Source organism: Rhinopithecus roxellana, chromosome 10 (assembly GCF_007565055.1).
Source record: "Rhinopithecus roxellana isolate Shanxi Qingling chromosome 10, ASM756505v1, whole genome shotgun sequence".
NCBI lineage: Eukaryota > Metazoa > Chordata > Mammalia > Primates > Cercopithecidae > Rhinopithecus > Rhinopithecus roxellana.
Genome location: NC_044558.1, coordinates 133,825,471 through 133,846,425, shown reverse-complemented (window position 1 = coordinate 133,846,425; position 20,955 = coordinate 133,825,471). Strand labels below are relative to the sequence as shown.

At 39.7% G+C, this 20,955-nt stretch overlaps 1 protein-coding gene across 1 annotated transcript in view; it reads left to right on the top strand.

Moving 5' to 3' along the window:
* ITPR2 (inositol 1,4,5-trisphosphate receptor type 2) overlaps positions 1-20,955 on the top strand; it is a 493,060-nt gene that overhangs the window by 430,671 nt on the left and 41,434 nt on the right. The window contains exons 53-55 of the mRNA XM_010379849.2: positions 2,587-2,717; positions 3,892-4,057; positions 15,826-15,986. Coding sequence (XP_010378151.1) covers positions 2,587-2,717; positions 3,892-4,057; positions 15,826-15,986 — 458 coding nt within the window. The remainder of the gene's footprint in view (positions 1-2,586; positions 2,718-3,891; positions 4,058-15,825; positions 15,987-20,955) is intronic.

Below are 20,955 nucleotides of genomic sequence, written 5' to 3'. Positions count from 1 at the left end.
TATTGAGAGTGGCTGCATCTCAGGAAGGTAAACCTTATTAACCGAAGGCATAGAGGCTCCTCTATAAAATCAGTGTGCCTGTGTACTAATTATCTTGAACAGAATGATTGCTGGCATTGACCTGACTGGGGTGTTCTCCTCCCATTTACATGCCACACAGAAAACAAATTCTCTCATTATAGATTTTCAGCCAATTCCTTTTATTTCACAATGGCTAATCACATGAATTGTGTGTGGATTTTACTGAGCTCACCTCTTAGAGAACAATCTTATTTCTAAATTTTTGGAGAGAGGTAGAAACCCTCTCCTGTAGCATTTATGTGCTGATTAATCTGACATTTACTAAGCCTTTAGCAAACACTTGTTGTGACATGACCAGGTAGTTCCTGAATGAATAAATGAATGCAGATCGTGACACTAGATAGACGGCAGTGATGGAAAGTCCAGTTGTGGCAAAGTAGCATGTAGACATGCTCCACATGACCTGATTATTGGAAAATGATTTTCCCCTTAAAAGCTCCTTTTACTCTCTTACACATTTCTGACTCTTTTTCCTCATATTCTTCTCAGTCATCATGTTGGCATCTACTGCTGTGTATGGGGGGACCTCACTAGCACATTCCAGACTGAGCTTCCCCCACCCTTGGTCTGGCTTCCTTGTCTGCACTGCTGCTCTGATTGCTGTCACCACAGGCCCTACCTCTTCCCCATTTCTCCTTCCTCCAAAGGAGTTCTAGTTCTCCTACTTTTTAAATCAAAATGTGCCTTGGACTCAGTACTAAGGTAAGTGACCAAGCACAGATTCTGCCGACGTCTCTGATGCTGCATTTTGCACTCGTGCCTTCGTCTCTGACTTCAGCCCTCCTCTCGAGGTGTATCCCAGCATGTTTTGAAAGGAAACAGCTCCAAAGAAAGTAAAAATATCAGGATCCCATATCCGTAGGATGTTAAAATAAAGTCAGCTCAGAAGAGGACAATTAGCCTTTTCTTAACAAAGTATCAAAGGTACTGTAGGCATGAAGCATGTAGATAAAGTTGGACTGAATTGTTCTTGTTGTTTTTATACTCATGCCTTGACATGCATATTGTGGCTGCGTAATCCCAAAATTTATCACCCCTGTGGTTCTTTAACCTTGTGGTGAGAAAATTACATTTCTGGTCATTTGCCAGTGTTAGGAATTTCTGATTCTAATATCCAACTTAGTATTAATTTTTCACTATTTTAAATGGCTAAGAAATCATGTTTCAAGTTGGATCCCAATACCTTTAAACAAAATAAGAATAGGAATTTTTCTTTCATATTATATCTTTTTCTCTTTCCCCCTTCATCCCTAAATAGAATTTTTTACATAAATACATTGTACTTCTTATCAAGAACTCCAGGTTGGTCCTCAAGAAAGCTTAGACACTTAACTGCAATAAAGAAATAATATCTGCCCCAATTTTTAAGCAACTATTGTGTGTATGCCAATCTCTGTGCAAAGTATAATATTTTACATACCCTAAATGTATTTTTTCTTTTTTCTTTTCTTTCTTTTCTTTTTTCTTTTTCTTTTTCTTTCTTTTTTTTTTTTTTTTGTTTTTTGTTTTGTTTTGTTTTGTTTTGTTTTGTTTTGTTTTGTTTTGTTTTGTTTTGTTTTGTTTGAGACAGAGTCTTGCTCTGTTACCCAGGCTGGAGTGCAGTGGCGTGATCTTGGCTCACTGCAACCTCCACCTTCCGAGTTCAGGTGATTCTCCTGCCTCAGCTTCCTGAGTAGCTAGGATTATAGGCACACACCACCATGTCTGGCAAATTTTTGTATTTTTAGTAGAGATGGGGTTTCTCCATGTTGACCAGGCTGGTCTCGAACTCGAGACCTCAAGTGATCCACCCGCCTCGACTTCCCAAAGTGCTGGGATTATAGGCATGAGCCACCTCCCCTGGACCCCTAAATGTAATTCTTAAACAACCCTCTGAAGAGTGTAACCCCCAGACAGCTCTCCCCATTTTACAGATGAGCATCCTAATATTGTCCAAGTCCCAGTGCGGAAACAGAGCAGAACTGGAAGCCAAGCACACTTCCTTGTTCACGCTTTTTCCCCTGCAGTACTTCTGCCTCCTTGGTAACATGACTGTGTTTCCAGGTTTTGCCACAATCTCTTCCTACCATAACAAGCACAATGAATGCGAGCCTTATGTTTTGTGCTTTTCGTCCTGTTATTTTCCACCTATAGAAGAAACAAAATATTTGAGGACATTATATATGTAGCTTCATTATTATGTGTCAGTTATGTGCTGCCACATATGGAACAGATGCTGTGTGACTTCCAAAAGTTGTGTCATGGCACAATTAGAAATAGCCCGTTAGAAGGAGGTAACAGTATATTTTTTTAAACGTAAGTTTGCTACACTGTTTTTAATATTATATTCTTATATATTTGTATGTATCTTTTATGTATATTTATTTTATGTATATTTACATATGTGTATATATACATACTTATGTATATGTATGTGTATTTACTGTATGTATATTTCATTTTATGTGTATTTTATTTTATATATTTTTGCATAGTTTATATCATATATTTCTATATGTTTTTTAGCTGATGAAGAGTATGAAGATGGAATTGAAAGGACGTGTGACACTCTCCTTATGTGCATTGTCACCGTGCTGAACCAGGGCCTCAGGAACGGCGGTGGTGTGGGGGATGTGCTAAGAAGGCCATCAAAAGATGTAAGCCAGAGCAAAAGTATTTTTTCAGGAAGCAGATCTTTTTTTTTTAAACCTTTCTTCACAGCATTTATAATTTGGGTTTGGTTTTCAGGATAATATATTGTACCATTTGCTTTAAAAGTATAGCCATGGCTGTTAAAGCCAATTAATTGTTTGCTAGGATTACATAGAAACAGCTAATGTACTACAATTCTTTGTGTGTTTGTAGAGTGGTGAAATGTTTCCAAGTTAATCTGTGTATTGCATTACAGCAATGAAATCATGACTGCGAACTTTATATAGGGTTGATTGTTACATAAATAACATAAACGAGGTTTCCTCTTGCCTATCAGGTTTCTTGAGCATGAAGATTTACTCTTTGCTTCTGCATAGGAATAGCCTCCATCATTTATCCATGATAAATACAATTGAGCCAATTCTAACAGGATTTCATATATTAAAATGGCAAAGTGAAAACATTTCTCACTAGCTGCAAAATCTCAAGTGCCGGGGGGGAGCTTGAAGCATCTTAGCTCTGCTCAGGCCAGTTGTATCATATTGTCAAGTCATCTAACCTCTTAACCTCAGGTTCCTCTTCTGTTAAAACACTGGATTGCATGGTCTCTAATTTGCATTTTAATATTGTTCATCAGGTAGAAATAAGAAGGAGCTGTATATACTTGACACTGTATGTCCGAGAATAAAGCCTATTTCAGAAATTGACAGATCATTAGGTCCTCCTTTGCTCCCTAATCACTGACTTTTGGAATTGGCATTTAACTGCCTTTTCTACAATGTCTGGGATAGGAGACCACTGTGCCAAAATGCATTTAGCAGAATGGCATAATAAAGTTGTTTCTAAAGAAAGCAAAGTCCCACCATTGTGGGAAAGACATGTGTCAGTCCTAGAGAAATTTAAGTGGTTCTGGAAATAGGCTAGGAGGTTTTTCTTACAACACTTCAAGTAACGATGGAAAGTGAGCCTTATTTTTCCAACTTGGAATACTATTTGTATTCATTTTGCAAACATTTATTGAATATATGCTCTATGCTAGACAGTGTGCTCAATCAGTATGCCTAGAAAGTGTGTGTGTATATATATGTGTATATATACACACACATACACATATATATACACATACATGTATGTATCTATATACACACACACATTTTTTTTTTTTAATTTTTATTTCAGGAGCCCTTGTTTGCTGCCCGAGTGGTTTATGACCTTCTTTTTTATTTCATTGTTATCATTATTGTTCTGAACTTGATTTTTGGTGTTATCATCGACACTTTTGCTGATCTCAGAAGTGAAAAACAGAAAAAAGAAGAAATTCTAAAGACAACTTGTTTCATCTGTGGTAAGTGTTCTGCAGATGCTAAAATAATAGATGAACAAACTGTTTGCAGGAAAGAGGGGCTAGAGGGATTTTTATTTTTCATGCTTTTGGAAAAATTATTTCAAAATGAAGGCTGGATAAAATTTAGATTATGTAACTGAGCATTAGACTGGAATTCTCTGCTTCTATAAATAGGGAGAGGAATTATACCCCAAAGCTATCCTGTCATTATTTCTGTGATTTACATGATTCTCTGACTATAGAAATGTGATGCAAAATGCCAAAAGGTTTCACCAACTGGCAAACAGGCTTTTAATCACAGTAACATATTTATTACACAACAGAATGACATTTAATTTTGTTAGAATGTGAATCCGAGTATGATTTTCCAGCAGCTTGAACTTCTACTCACTGATGTCACTATGTTTTGGATTCTGAACTGAGCCTTCTCTCAGTTTGTTTGTTTGTTTGCTTGTTTGTTTATTTATTTATTTAGAAATGGAGTCTTGTTCTATCACCCAGGCTAGAGTGTAGTGGCACGATCTCAGCTCACGCAACCTCCGCCTCCCACATTCAACTGATTCTCCTGCCTCAGCCTCCCAAGTAGCTGGGACTACAGGCGTGTACCACCAAGCCCGGCTAATTTTTGTATTTTCTGTAGAGCCGGGATTTCTCCATGTTGGCTGGGCTGGTCTCGAACTCCTGACCTCAGGTGATCCACCCACCTCGGCCTCCCAAAGTGCTGGGATTGCAGGTGTAAGCCACCGTGCCTGGCCCTTCTCTGTTTTTAATTTCTCTCTCTCTCCTCTCTCTCTCTTTCTCTCTCTCTGTCTCTCTTACCCACACACACACACACACACACCACTCCCCTCCCCTTCTCCCATCATCTCTCCCAGTGCACATAGCCTTCTCCTTCCTTCTCGCTGCCCTCATCATCCCCCTCAGCTCTGCCCTCTTCTCTGTACCCACCACCTCTTTCTGGCTTCAGATGTCTTTGTAGCTGGTCTCTTGGCACCCTAGAATCTATCCTCCTCTTTGGGTGATCACCCACTCTAGGTTTCAGTCACCTTCCTTGTTTCCACATTAGGCTGAAAAAAATCTTTTGGTGATAGTCACAAAACAAGTCTAAGGTGTTCACTACAACATTACTCTATGTAATGGATTGGGCCCTTAATACATTTCATTCTCTCCTTGCTTCAACTTTTGTTGAGTGACTCATTCACCTCAGTGGCTCTCCAAACCTTTTCTACCTTCCTCCAGCAGTTGAAGGTGTACCAGGTAATAATGTAAAATAATATGCTATATTCAGTGGAAACAAATAGAAAGTAGTCATTCCCTGTTTTGGTGTGTTCACGATCTATTTTGGGATACAAACACAATAAATAGCCTTGCTATCTCATGCATGGAAGGAAATGGTAGAGAAGTTTACAGGAAGCTGCAGGTACCCAGAGGAGGGATACCTCTCCAGGGTGGAGTAGGGAGTGAGAAAGAAGAGTCAGGAAAGCCTTTAGAAGAGATGGTAACTGAGCTGGTGGTAAAAGATGAAAGGGAGAGGTTGCCAGATCAAAGTGAATACAAGCAGAAAGGCCAGGACAAGCAAAGTCATGGAGGTGGAAGAACAGTACAAGGGCCTTCACTTACTCTAAAGCAGGTCAGTATTGCTGACATAAACTTCAGAACAGGGCACGCTAAGAGAGGAGGTTGGCCAGACCACGTGTGGCCTTTTATGTTAGGCAGCTTGGACTTTATCATCCGGACTTACAGGGGAAGATGAACCATTAAAGAATTTTAAGTAGAACAGTGCAGGGTCTAATTTTTGTTTTTGCTTTAGAGCACTGTGGCAGCTTTGGGAGGTCATTCATCAGGAAACGGTACCAGAAACAGAGTCATCAGGTAGGAGGTCATTACCACAGTCCAAGTGAAAGGTAACGAAAGCAGGAGAGTTAGTGGTGGCAGTATTAAGGGTAGAAGACAAAGTCAAGAGATATTTAGGAGATCACATCTTTAAATCTTGATGGTTAGGAAAGGATATGAAAGATAGCTTGGGTGCCCAACAGGATGGTAATACTAACAAGTGATTGAGCTTAAGAATAGGTGAAAAAAAAATTTAGGTAGGAATATGCTGAGTTTAACTTTGAGAATCCTGAAATTGAGGTGTATAATGACCCACCCCAGTGGGATACAGCACAGGTCAGTTCATGAGTCTGAGCCTCAGAGATTGAGTCTTCACTGGAGACTTAACTGGGGAATCCTTAGCCTATATGTGACAGTGAAATCTGGAGTGTGGAGGAGGGTGTCCAAGTGAGACGAGAAGCAGAGAGACTACAAGTGGAAAGCCCCAGCTTTGAAGAGTTAGAAAAGAAAGAGGAGCACACAGCAACAACTCAGAGTACCAAGTCAGAATACTGTGAGGAGAGCCAGGAAGGGGTGACCTGTGGAAGAGAGGGGAGAAAACAATTTGGAAATAAATGATTCGTTATCAACTCTCTCCAAGCAGAGAAAGCCAGTAACATGATCTGGAAAAGCCTTCTGATTTCTTATTTAAGGGGCTTTGGTGAATTCAGGTAGAGTGGATTGTGCAGTGCTGAGTAGAGATTTGCTAGAAGGAAACTGAGAGTGATCCAAGAGTCTTCTGTTTAATGTCTCAATTAGATGGGGAAAGCAAAATTGAGAGGTAATCAAGGAAGATGTCATACAATTCGGGGATTTGGGGAAGAGGCTGAGAGGACACTCTTTCTACCTTGGAAGATAAATATACCTCCTCCTACCTTTATAGAAAAAATAACCCACACCCTGTATTTTTTTTCTATTTTTCTCTTTAAGTGACAACTATCACCACCTCCATTTCTTCACAATAGATGTATGTGTGTCTCCTTTCTTCTCTTCTCAGCCTTTCCAAGGATGATCCTCTCTTCCCTTGGGTCACCTCACCTGGAGCTCTGTCCCCTTTCAGCCTCATCATAAACATTTTTTTAAATGATTATTTATTGAATACTTACTACATGTCTGGCTTTTTACTTAGGTATTTCTTTTGATACTATGTATGATGAATATTGCCACCCCTTTACAAACATAGGAACAGAGACTTGGCTCCCATCAACATCCAGTTAGTAAGCAGAAAAGCCAAGATTTGAACAGAGGACTACCTAACTCAAAAGTCCACTCAGTTATCCTATTCTAAAATGACAAAGTGACAGGTTCTCATTCAATTATAACCAAGCCTGAGGACAGATCCTGGTGGAAGGGTATAGCGTTATGGGGCCAAGCTGTTGTTTAGAAGGGTGAGTCCCATACAGGAGAATGACGCTGCCCTCGGAAACTTCTCGGTGTATCTCATGGTCTTTCTTTTGCACTGCTTCTTCCTCTATGCTCTTTTCTTCATGGTCGTGATCATCATCATGTTGGTGCACTACCTCTGAAAGAGATGCTCTTTGGAAGAATGGACCAGAGGCTGGAAGCCTCATTCTAAGACATAATATTGTCTCCTATATTTTAACCAAAAACATGAACAGCAACCTAAGCCCATTGCTTACCCATGATTCCTGCTCCTCTAAGCTTTCCCTTCACAGTCAGAATTCTCTTTGGCTTTCACAGTTATTAAACAGCCAGTCACCTATAAATTCCTTTAAACATCATAATAACTGTCATCAACAAACTGAAGTGTTCTTGAATCTCACTGTTAACTTCCCGCTGACCTTTTCTTCTCCCTCTGCTTCTTTTTCTTGGTCACAGGGTCCTATTCCTTCTCTCAAAACCCCATAATAGAAGGTTTTGATTTTGCTCTTGACTCCTTGTCTCTTCTCTCTGTCCTCCTCTTTGACATCACTTTTATGCAGGTTATTGCCAAGTATGCATGCTCAGCTCCAACCTTTTCCCCAGGCTTTCCCCTCTGTTTTCAGTCGCTCACTGGACAGTTAGATAGGCATGTCTTCCTGGCAGCCAAACTGGCCATGTCTGAAGCCAATGCATCATCCCTTTCCGACTCCCTCCTCTAGCCTAGCTCTTTATCCTGACATCCATATAGCTATTAATAATATCCCACAGTGCCTTCAGTTATCTGAGGGAACCACACCATCATGTTTAGCATCTCCTTTTTTCTTTTCCAGGTGCCCTAGCTACCATGTGCTAATGAATCCACCTTCACAATCTCACCCACATCCTTCCACACATTCCCACAGCCACATCTTGGTTTTTCAGGCTAACCCTGGCTCACAACCCCAAATGGCCGGCTCGGTGTTGCCAGACTAAATTTTCCAGTTTGAATTATTCATTTCCCTACTCAAAAAGCCATCAATAACATTGCACAGTCTATAACTCTGAAACTCTAATTTTCTTGGCATCTAAGCTACCCCACAATCTGACCCCTTCTTTTTTTGCCTACCTTCTCCCCCACCATTCTCCCATTTATAGCTCAAGTTCCAGGGCAACTACATCACTTACCTTTAACTTCCTAGACTCTCCATGTATTCTTAGTTGTGGGAGAACAATTTCATTTGGAATGCCCCAATTCCTATGCTCTGAGGCACAGCTCTAATGCCATTGTTCTAGAAGTCTTCTCTGATCTCACACACCTGCCCCTAAATTCCTCACATCGCACTTAGTGATATGGCACTGTACATATTTCTGTTGTCTGATCACCTCTGCTGGATGCCATGCATTCTCACATCAAAGAAAATGCATGAACTTTATAGTCAAGTAGTCATAGGTCTACACTGGTTCTGCATCCTAGCTATGTGATCTTGGCCAAATTTCTAATCATCCTGAGCTACTGTTCCCTCCCCTGGAAAATGAGGAATATAATGCCACGCTTTGGTGTTGTGATAAGTATAAATGAGATCATGTATATCAAAATCTCTAGCAGGAGGCTTAACTGAAGGTCTGCCCTCAACACGTTAAGTTCTCTTCTTTAACAGAACCAGATCCATGTCTTATCCGTTTTTTTCACTTTCATAATGTGTATTGGTGAAGATCCATAAATATTTGCTTAATGAATGACTATCCAATAAGTCAGCCTCAGGCTGATACTGTCTCTATACTTGTCTGGCTTATAATCTACAAAAGGAAGATAAAATACTGAGATCGTATGTACTACAGACAGCAGGTGTGCTGATTCCAGGTTGCTCCAGATTTTGGCACATGCAGGGTATTGTTTCTGTGGAGTGCTGCCCACAGGAATATAGGGTGACATCGCAGGATGCTCAAAGAGATGTAAGATCAATATTGTCTGTTTTCTAGAAGCTTCACATTTATTCAAAAATCTGAGGGAACACTTAGATAATTTAACCTAAGTGTAGACTTAAATAGTATTTTTATATTAGAACAAACAGATTATCATAAAATAGAGCAAATTCAGTGTGAATATTTAAAATAAAATAGAAACTTTTTAAAAAATGGATAATTGGCTTCAGGTACTTTTAGCTGCTACTTTCTGGGATCTCAGTAAAAGAAACATATACATTTTCTGCTCTCTTCCCTTAAAGGACCTTCAGCAGAAACACATAAGAAGCATTATGATAATGTATATCTGATATATATGATAATGTATATTCATTCATTCCTAGAAGCTCCAACCACACAAATGATATAATTCATCTCATATATGTTAGGAGAACTTAGTTAACAAGAATGATTTAAATGTTTGGTATATTTGGGGGTTGTGCTAGTAGGCTATAAAATAGTGACTGGTCTAGAAATAGTTCTTGGTAAAGTTGGATATGAAGCTGTGATCCAAAGAAGGACATAGTACCAAATAACAAAGGAGAGAATCTCCACAGTAGGAGAGAACTGGCTCCAGGTGTGTGCCAAGGGACACCCAGAGTAGGACAAGAGGGTGTAGATTCTGTGACAGGCAGTGGACCAGTTGGAACTTTCCCAGCCTTGAAGACAATGTCCAGATGTTTGAAAGTGAAGCATGACTCAGAAAAACAATAGCCAGTGATCCAGAAGGTGGCCATGGGAGGGTGATGATTAGCAGATGACAGAGCTGAGCAGGAAGCAGAGACACAGATTAGCTCTTGCATCCATATTAATTATGAACGTTGAGTTACTAGAGGCTGAAAATCCAGTAAGAAAGAGATGTCGAAAGACCAGGTGTGACAGAACAACAGCACGGAGAAGGGATTTGATGACAGGTCAGAATTCCTATTTTGAGGCCAGGCGCGGTGGCTCACGCCTGTAATCCCAACACTTTGGGAGGCTGAGGCGGGCGGATCACGAGGTTAGGAGATCGAGACCATCCTGGCTAACATGGTGAAACCCCGTCTCTACTAAAAATACAAAAAAAATAACCGGGCATGGTGGCGGGTGCCTGTAGTCCCAGCTACTCAGGAGGCTGAGGCAGGAGAATGGCCTGGACCCGGGAGGCAGAGCTTGCAGTGAGCCGAGATTGCACCACTGCACTCCAGCCTGGATGACTGAGCGAGACTCTGTCTCAAAAAAAAAAAATAAAAATAAATAAATAAATAATTAATTAATTAATTCCTATTCTAAGGATAGGGTATCTTGCTGTGGTGATATTATCATAAACTCAGTCATTCAAGTATCATAAACTCAAGTCATTCAAGTCAGAAAATTCAGAGTCATTATTGGTTTCTCCTTCTTCCTCAATCTATACCTCTGATTGGGCATCAAGTCCTTTCAAGTTTTCATTCCAAAATTCCTCTTCAGTCTCTCTTATTCATTTATTTAATTATTCTGTCAAATTTAGTTGTATGCCTACTGTTCTCCAGACACTCTGCCAGGTGCTGGTAATGCGAAAATGAGTCAGACAGTAAATTGGTAGAGGCTAAGATGGAAACAGACACATTTTCATAGTGAAGTGTTGTGGGCCCAGAAGATCAAACAGCTGGTTGTGTCTGTGGGAGTCGGTGGTGGAAGTGGGGGAGCTGAGTCTTGAAGAAGGAATACTTGGAAGGCAGAAAGAGAGTAGATGAAGGTGTCTTGGTGTATTTGGCAAATGATGAGAAAGGCAACATTCTACAAGAACTGTGCTGAGTGGAACGTCAGTGCCTGAGTCTAAGAATGACTTTAAGTTCTCTGGTCAGTGGGGACTTCATTAACAGAGGCGAAGAAGAGGGCTCAAGAAACAAATTTTTGACGAGCTAAGTTTGACATCCCCCACAAGCTATCCAGGTGAATATATACAGCTGGCAGCTGGAAATAGGATGGAAGTTGAGAAGAAAGGTCAATACTGGGGATAAATATTGAGAAAACATTAGCAAGATGATGCTAAAACTGCAGAATGGATGATGAAGCTTAGAGAGCAAGAACTTATGAAGATGAAGAACAACCAGTTTCCCTCTTTTACATTTCCCCCTCCACTACTACCCTGGTGCCTGGGTCTTGCATCCTCAGTCTCTTATCCCAATCTTCCCCTCAATCCTGCCACAGGAACGACTTGAAGTATATCTCTGAACACACTAGTTTCTACTCAGAAGTTTTCAGAATAGGCTGGGCACAGTGACTCATGCCTGTAATTTCAGCAACTTTGGGAGGCCGAGGCGAACATATAACCTGAAGTCAGGAGTTTAAGACCAGCCTGGCCAACATGGTAAAACCCCATCTCTAGTAAAAATACGAAAATTAGTTGGGCATGGTAGCACATTCCTGTAACCCCAGCTACTCGGGAGGCTGAGGCAGGAGAATCACTTGAACCTGGAAGGCGGAGGTTGCAGTGAGCTGAGATTGCACCACTGCACTCCAGCCTGGGTGACAGAGCAAGACTCTGTCGAAGAAGAAGAAGGAGAAGGAGAAGAAGAAGAGGAGGAAGATGAGGAGGAAGAGGAGGAAGAAGCAGAGGAAGAAGAGGAAGGAGAGGAAGAGGAAGAAGCAGCTTCCAGAATAAAATACAGATGCCTTAGCTTTGAGTTTAAAGCTTGCCATTGTTTCTGCCAGATGTACCATTTCGTCTGTATCTCCAAATGTTCCCTTTCTGCCACACCAGAGTAATTGACATTCCCCAAACAGGTCATGTACTTTCATCTTTGGTTTTTCCATGCCATTTCTCCTGCCCAGATGGCAAAAGAACATGGGCTTTAGAGTTAGAAATATTTGTATTTAAATACTGACTGACTCTTCTACTAAATAGGGGTATTAACTTGAGCAAGTTATTGAATCATTCTGAGTCTATTTCCTCACATGCTAAAAGGTCAGATTGGATTACTGTAATTATAATAGCATATTTAGACATCTTTATAGTTGTCAGCATCAATAGGTGCTCAATAAAAATCAAGTACCTTTTATTACCATCTGTCTCTTCTCCACTTACCATAATCACGTACTGAGGCTGGATTTTTCAAGTTTTACACCTCTTGGAAACCTTTTAAAATGACCCTCATCAGAATTCATTTTGCCCTTCTTTATGCTCCTTTGGCAGTTTATACCTCTTCAGAATATAACACAAATTGTCTGTTTCCTCTACTGTATTACAGATTGATTGATAGTAAGAATCTTATTTTTATAGCCTCATTACCTTGCAACTGGTAGATGTTTGAATTGAATTCTGGGAAAATCTACTTTAACATTTTCTCTCTTTTGTTTGGTTTGTTTTTCTCTCTTTTGTTTGTTTTTAGTGTTTTGTGTTCGTTATTAATAGCTCTATTGAGATATATTTCACACACCATATAATTCACCCATTTAATATGTACAATTCAGTGGTTTTTAGTATATTCAGAGTTGTGCATCCATCACCGTAATTGATTTTAGAACATTTTCATTGTCCCAGAAAGAAACTCCATACCCTTTAGCCATCATCTGATCCCTAACCTTCCATCTCCACCTCCCCGCTAGCCATCCACTGATCTACTTTTTGCCTCTGTGGATTTGCCTATATTGGACATTTTATATAAATGAAACCATAATATGTGGGCTTTTGCAACAACTACCTTCTTTCACTTCATAGGATGTTTTAAAGGTTCATGTTGTAGCAGGTATAGGTGCTTCGTTCCTTTTTATTGTAAAAAATTATCCTGTCATATGGATATACCATATTTTATCCTTTCATCAATTAATGGACATTGGGGTTGTTTCCATTTTTGATTATTATGAATAATGCTGCTATGAACATTCATGTACAGGTTTTTATGTGAACATATATTTTCAGTTCTCTTGAATATATACCCAGGAGTGGAGTATGCTTAGTTATATGGTAACTCTATGTAACCATTTGAGGAATTGCCAAACTGTTTTCCAAAGTAGCAGCTGCACTATTTTACATTTCTGTTAGCAGTGCATGGGGATTCTAATTTCTCCACATCTTCACCATCACTTATTATTATCTGGTTTTGGTTATAGCCATTCTAGTGGAACAATATTTTAGTAGTGAAATATTCTTAATTCAATCAATCAGTATTTAATTGAATGCCAACTATGTACCAAACATCATTCTGAGCTATTGGGACCATTGGTGAAGAAAAGAAACAAATATATCTGCCCAGTTGGCTCTTGTACTTCAATGGGAGGACAAACACAATACTTAATAAACATAATACATTTTTATCCAAGTTGCTGGATGAAATAACATTTCTTTCTTCTTTGCTGATTATCAGACAGGCTTTTTCTTACACAATCATTTTACCTCCTTATCTTAGAGATATAATCCAATTTAATTTAACAACTTTGATATGGCTATATTCAGCCTATAAGGAGGTGGTAAGCCCTATAAGAAAAAAAGAGGAAAAGGGAAAAGGTGTTCAAGAAGGTCAGCAGAAAGGAAGGGATTGGTTGTGTTGTTAAACAGGGTGATCAAGTTAAACCACATTGAGATGGTGAGATTTCAGCAAAAACTTGAAGGTGAATGAGTTAGTTAAAGAGATGTCAGTGAGAAGAGTTTTGTAATCAGAGGAAACAACCATTCCAAAAGTCCTGAAGTCCAAAGGCCCTGTGTTAAAAAAAAAAAGCAAAGAGGCCAGTGTGGTTGCATGGGAGGTAGCAAGGGAGAGAATAGTAAGAGGTAAGGTTAGTGTGGCTATGAGGCAAAGTCACATAGGATTTAGCAAATACATATTGCATAGGACTCATACTAAAGAATTATTTATTGTTTATCTGAAATTCAAACATAACTGACCATGCTGTAGCTTATCTAGCAACTCTACTTGTAGGCACTTGTAAGGACTTTGACCTTTATCTTCAGGGGCTGGGGGAGCCATTGTTGGGTTTACAACAGAAGAGAGACACCATTTCTCTTAGGTTTTTAAAGGACCACTCTGGCTGCTGTGTTGAGAATGGGCTGTGGAGAGTAAAGATGGAAACAGGGAGGCCTGGGAGTCTATTGCAGTAATCCACATGAGGGATGACAATGGCTCAGACCAGAGTGTAGCAGCAGAGTGGGTGAGAAGTGGTCAGTTCTGGATATATTTTGCAGGTAGAGCCAAAAGCATTTCAACATGGATTGGATGTGGCGTGTGAGAGGCAGAGAGGATTCAAGAATGACATCTAAGCTTTTGGCTTGAACAACTAGAACAGAGCTGCCATTGAATAAAATGGGAGGACTGTGGCTGAAGCAGGTTTAGCGAAGAGAATTGGAGTTTATTTGGGCATGCTGAGCTGATGATAGGTCAAATAAGATGAGGCCTAGCCATCAGCCAGCAGAATTTTATGGTATTTTCCATACAGATATCCAATAATGTAAGTAAAATGTCACCTGTTCACTGGGACAGATTTTTTACTTATTGTGCTTTGTATCTTATTATTTAAAAAGAGTCTTCAGGCTGTACAACATTGTGAAGCCCCATCTCTACAAAAATAAACAAACAAACAAACAAACAAAAATTAGCCGGGCATGGTGGTGCATTCCTCTAGTCCCAGGTACTTAGGAGGTGGAGGTGGGAGGATCAATTGAACCTGGGAGGTTGAGGCTTCTGTCTCAAAAAAATAAATAAATAAAAGGGTGTTCTACATCCCTGAGTGAACTTACACAAAAACTGCTTAGAGAAAGAATAGCCAGGGTTGGATTTCAGTTTCCTGGTTTCTTCTTCAATATCTGAGCTGTAAAAACCAAACTGAATCCCAACATCCCACTTCACTTGGCATTTGAATTCATGTTTCCATAGATGTTTTTCTTCATCTCTATTCATTTCTTTTCATCTATTCTCTAACTTTGAGAGAAAAGAATTTTATTATCTAGATACTTTCTTTACTGTACTTCCAAAGGCTTGAAAATGTACCCTGGAAATGGAACAGATCACCCCCCTCCCCAAAATGCCTGGAACATGGTACCCTAGAGGGCTGGTGTAGTGTGAGCCCTCGTTGTCCTCAGCATGTGGACGGCCATCTCCTTTGTGTTCCTTTCACTGATTCCAAGTGGTTTAAAACGGAGGACTCTCTCAATTCCTTCCCTCTTTTAATCCAAGTTCCTGGGTAAAATGACGTGGTTTTTTTTGTTTTGGTTTGGTTTGGTTTTTTTTTTTCTCCTGTCCTGATTAGCAAGCATACCTTTTCTTGCATGATCATTTTTACCTCTTTTTCTCAGACTTATGGTACAGTTTAATTTGAAAATTTTGATATGGCTATATTTAAAATTATCTGCAACTTTTTCATCTATTATAGGACTGCACATTTCCAAGGATCTATGGGAAAAAATAAATGTTAGTTGGGAAAAAAAAATCTATAAATGATGGCCTCTTTTCTGGAGGTCTTGTGTGCTGTGTTGTTTTTAATCATAACATTTTAAATTGGCACACTCTTACTGAAAGCATTTTTTCACAATAATTATTATGTTTTGTTTTTATGCTAAGAAGCAAGTACTGATTAAATGACGAATTACATATATTATGTTGCCCTGTGTTTTGCAGGACTTGAGAGAGACAAGTTTGATAATAAAACGGTTTCATTTGAGGAGCACATTAAGTCAGAACACAATATGTGGCATTATTTGTACTTCATAGTCCTGGTGAAAGTTAAAGACCCAACAGAATACACTGGACCTGAAAGTTACGTGGCTCAAATGATTGTGGTGAGTGACCAGAAGGTTTTAATTTGTGACTATATTGCATCTTGTAGATTTTTATCTTTTCTACCCTACCATCCTCCCAAAATATGGAGATTGTAGCATTCATTTTTTGTTAACATTTAAATAGGCCTGTCAATCACTGAAGAACATCTACACTGACTAAGTCATTGGTTCGCAGTAGACTCCTTGGTTATTCAAACCAAATTTGAGTCTCCAGTGCACAGATGATATTTCCTGGATTCTCTGTGCAATAACTAGCACCATCTCAGTAATGTCCATCACCTGACCTCATACGTTTTATCATTGCTGATGTCCCACTTCCTGAAATCTGGAACTTTCCCCTTGTTAAATATGAACAGAAGATTCATACCTTAAGGAATCCCTTGGATTTCAAAAATCAAGAGTTTAAGAAATTGAATTATGTTTGGAGATAGTATGATGTTCAATCCTAATGGGAGAGCACTGATTTTTCCATCAACACATACTTCAGATTGTTTTACAATGTTGCTGATGAATTTGCACTGATCTTGCCATATCCAGTTGCTTATAACTCCTCAGTAAGATCATGTGGTTGTCCATGATTTGAAGTTTCTTCTGTCTCATAGAAAATTAAAACAAATTGGCCCGAAAGGGAAATTCAAGTTACAACTTCAGTGTATACAGATACACATTTAGTGAGTATCATTGCATCTGATATAAATGTTTGCATTCTTATAATTAAATATAGCTATAGATTGGATATTCCACCACCCCCCCCCCAAAATCTAACAAAATTGTGTTCACCATTTGAGAAAGAGGCCTTACATGACTCATGATCCTCCTTGCTACTTGGTCCTAAGGAAAACACTTAATAAGCATCAATGTTTGCAACAATGCTGAAGTGTCAGCAAACTTATCATCTACTTAGGAAGAGACTATAGTTAGGGATCAACCAAAGAACATTTTTGGAGGATAACATATTAATAATTATAAGTTCATATCATCATAGTTTACCTTACCTGCCAATATTTATGTCACAAGAGAGCTACATGTAAATTGGATGTTTATATTTCAGCATTTTCATGCTTTGTTATTAATGACTTGCATTCTGCTCTAAGTTGTTTTCTCTTCATTCTTCATTTGACACTGGACAAAACCTAACATTGTTTGTCTTCTCCACTTTTGCCTTTCTGCCTTCTCCTCCTTTTAAATCAGAGGAAAAAGGTAATCATTTTAAGGATATATATTCATGGTCATCATTTATACTTTATTGATCTCATTTGTGAAAAACATTTTGTTTCTGCTTGCTGGGGGGAAAACCATGTAAAACATTATATTTGACCTCACATCGCTGTCTTTTATCAAAGTTTGAGTAAGTTTAATCGATATACATTTATTAGACTGCTGTTATATGCCTTGAATGAATAGATGTTTGGATATACACTAAAGAGTATCATATATTCCCTCTCTGCCAAGGAACATGGACCTTGGTAAGAGGAAGAGGGGAATAACAAACCCAAAATAGAATATGCCAGGTTTTGCAAGAGAAGTCCAAATGAAAACCTGTGAAGGCTTCAAGATGGAGAGTGGCATCCAGTGAGAGCAGGTGGAAGGAATTGATGGGGGGTGGCAATACGCCCGAGAGAGGAGGATTTCTGTAGATGGGGAGTGTCTGTCTGTAAGAGGGAGTAGCCTGAATAAAAACATAAACATGAGACACTTGGACACTCGGGGGATTGTGAGTTGCCCAGTTTCACTGGCACATGGTCCACTTATAGGGAAACTCTGAGAGATCTGACAGGAAATGTAGATTGGAACTTTGAATAAAAAGGTAGGCATTTGGATGTTACTTCATCAACAAGGGGAAACCTCTAAAGGTTATAACTAAGGGAATAATGTGACCTAGGCAAAAAGGCAGGCAGCAGTGTGCAGGCTGGTTTGGAGAGGAGAAAGAGGAAGTTAAAGATGGAATTTGGCAGCAGATGAGATTAGGGGTGAGGATATGTGAGGACCAGGGGAAGTCGAAGAGAGCAAGATGAGCCTGAGATGCCAGCCGGTGTGAGCCCGGTCATTGGGAGAAAGACGGTGGGTCATTTCAGAAGGTATCTTTGTTAGGGAGAGAAGTTGGTCAGAGAAAAATTCTTGTTGATTTTGAGGTGAGACTGGAGGCCAGGAGTCATGGGTAGGAGGAGCAGTGGTGGGGCAACAGCATGAGCCTTGGAGCCAGGAGTATCAAACCATTGCACTGTCACTTATCTGCTGGGTGGTCTTGGATTTCATGGCTGAGTCTTGAAACCTGCCTGAGCCTCTGCCTCCTCATCTAAATGGAGGAACTGTTGCATTGCCCACAGGAGGGTTGTGCACTCAGTGAGATGATGTGTAGAAAGTGCCTCATAGAGTGCGGAGATTCTCTCTCTAAATGATAGTTCTCACTGTGACAGTTCACAGAGAATGACCATGGAAACCGTCAGATTAGAGAATGATGGGGAAAAGGAAAGAGTGTAAAGACAGAAGAGAAAACTTGAGACAGAACCCAGGGGGATCCCCCATTCAGGAAAAAGAAGGAAGACAAGCAGAGAAGTAAGAAAGGAGACAATAAAGAAGGCATAAGGAGAGCCAGGAAGAGGAGTATGTCCAAAGCCAAGAGTTGAGGATTTCAGTGTCAGAGTCCAACAGCATCAATTGCTGCAAAGAGGCCAGAAAGAAGAGACAGGTCAAAGCCTTTGGATTTTATGATACAGAAATCACCAGGTGACTTTTTACCTTAAGAGAAGACTGCTGTGAAAATGTTGACCCATCTCTAGCCTTAACATTAAAAGCAACATTTTAACAGGCACTTGTACTTGAATTTTTAAGTATCCAAGTATTTATCCATGTTTCTACCCAGGCTCTTTTGTCAGAGCTTTCTCCAGAGCCATGACAAGAGGGATGAGAGCTCACAAGCTTGTTCCAACATGAAACGTTTCATTTTCATACAAGCAGTGCACATCCAAGAGAACAGGTTCCATTCCTGAATTTTAATGGCCAGGAGAAGGAAGAGTGATATTAACTTAGGTCTGATGGAAATGAAAAGTTGTTTGCATGGAAGGTTATTTATGGAAATAGCCTTTTTGGAAAAGATCTAAAAATCTGTAGCTGAAAAACCCACTTCAGAGAATCTGTTACTCCAAGCTCTGTGGAGATGATGGCCTTCTGACTATCCTCCTAGAAAGAGAGAAGATTTTATAGCATGTGGAAAGTTGAAGCACATCTACAGTTCAGTTCAAAGACTGTTCTTTCTCTTTTATTTCTCTACTCCTGAGGTAGCTACTCTTCAAACTTTGGTAGGAAACCTTCCAGACATTTTCCTGCCACTCTTATTTTTGTTCCTTAAAAATAGGTTCACTTAACAAGTTTATTTAGGTGCTTGTTTATCAATAGGGCTTTGGAAGAAGTTTCAATTTCTTTATAATTGATGTTGCTTTTACTCTTATGGATTTATGCAAAGGAAAATGTGAAAGGTCCTTCCTCATATTAGTTCACAAACCAACTCATCTGAATCCTGCTACACGGTTTATGTAAATCTAATTTATACCTTGAGACCCTTAGAAAATGCCTCCTACCTTTCAGGGAAATGGGAAAAACAAGAATAGAGGCCGGGCACAGTGGCTCACACCTGTAATCCTAGCACTTTGGGAGACTGAGATGGGTGGATCACGAGGTCAGGAGATCAAGACCATCCTGGCTAACGTGGTGAAACCCCATCTCTACTAAAAATACAAAATAGTAATAATAATCATAATAAATTAGCTGGGCATGGGGGCGCATGTAGTCCCAGCTACTCGGGAGGCTGAGGCAGGAGAATGGTGTGAACCCAGGAGGCAGAGCTTGCAGTGAGCCGAGATTGCACCACTGCACTCCAGCCTGGGCGACAGAGCAAGACTCCATCTCAAAAAATAAAATAAAATAAATAGAATAAGTTCTGAGAATGTTCCTCCCTCTGTATATTTTTTCACCTCAAATGCTTCAACTTTGTTACCATGTCAATAAGGAATATTTGTACTAATATTCATTGAAGCACTGTGTTAGTCTGTTCTGCATTGCTGTAAAGGAATACCCAAGACTGGGCAATTTACAAAGAAAAGAGGTTTATTTGCTTTCACAAGAACAGAAAACCAAATACTCCATGTTCTCACTCATACGTGGGAATTGAACAGTGAGATCACTTGGACACAGGAAGGGGAACATCACACTCCGGGGCCTGTTGTGGGGTGGGGGGAGGGTGGAGGGATAGCATTAGGAGATATACCTAATGTAAATGATGAGTTAATGGGTGCAGCACACCAACATGGCACATGTATACATATGTAACAAACCTGCACGTGGTGCGCATGTACCCTAGAACTTAAAGTATAATAATAATAATTTAAAAAAAGAAAAAAAAAAGAAAAGAGGTTTATTTGTCTCACAGTTCTGCAGGCTGTACAAACATGAAACTGGCATCTGCTCAGCTTCTGGTGAGGCCTCAGGAAGCTTTGACTCATGGCAGAAGGTGAAGTGGGAGTAGGTGTGTCACATGCAAGTGAAGGAACAAGAGAGAGAGGGGAGGGAAGTGCCATACTCTTTAACAACAAGTCTAGAGTGAACTAATAGAGTGAGAAATCACTCATTACTGTAGGGAGGGTACCAAATGGTTCATAAAAGATCTGCCCCCATGACCCAAAAGCCTCCCACTAAGCCCTGCCTCCAACACCAGGGATCAAATTTCAAAACGAGGTTAGGAGGAGACAAACCGTATCCAAATCATAGCACCTCAGTTTCTTCATTTGTAAAATTCAGATAATAGATAATATTGTATCTATTGATGACATTTTAATATGAAATTTGGAGGGGACAAATACTGTACTATATCAAACACACATTGTAAATAAAGTAATACATTGCGTCTAGGGGTTAGAATTGCAGGAAACACATTTGTGTCTTTGTATCCATCCAATGATAGGATCAGGGGTCT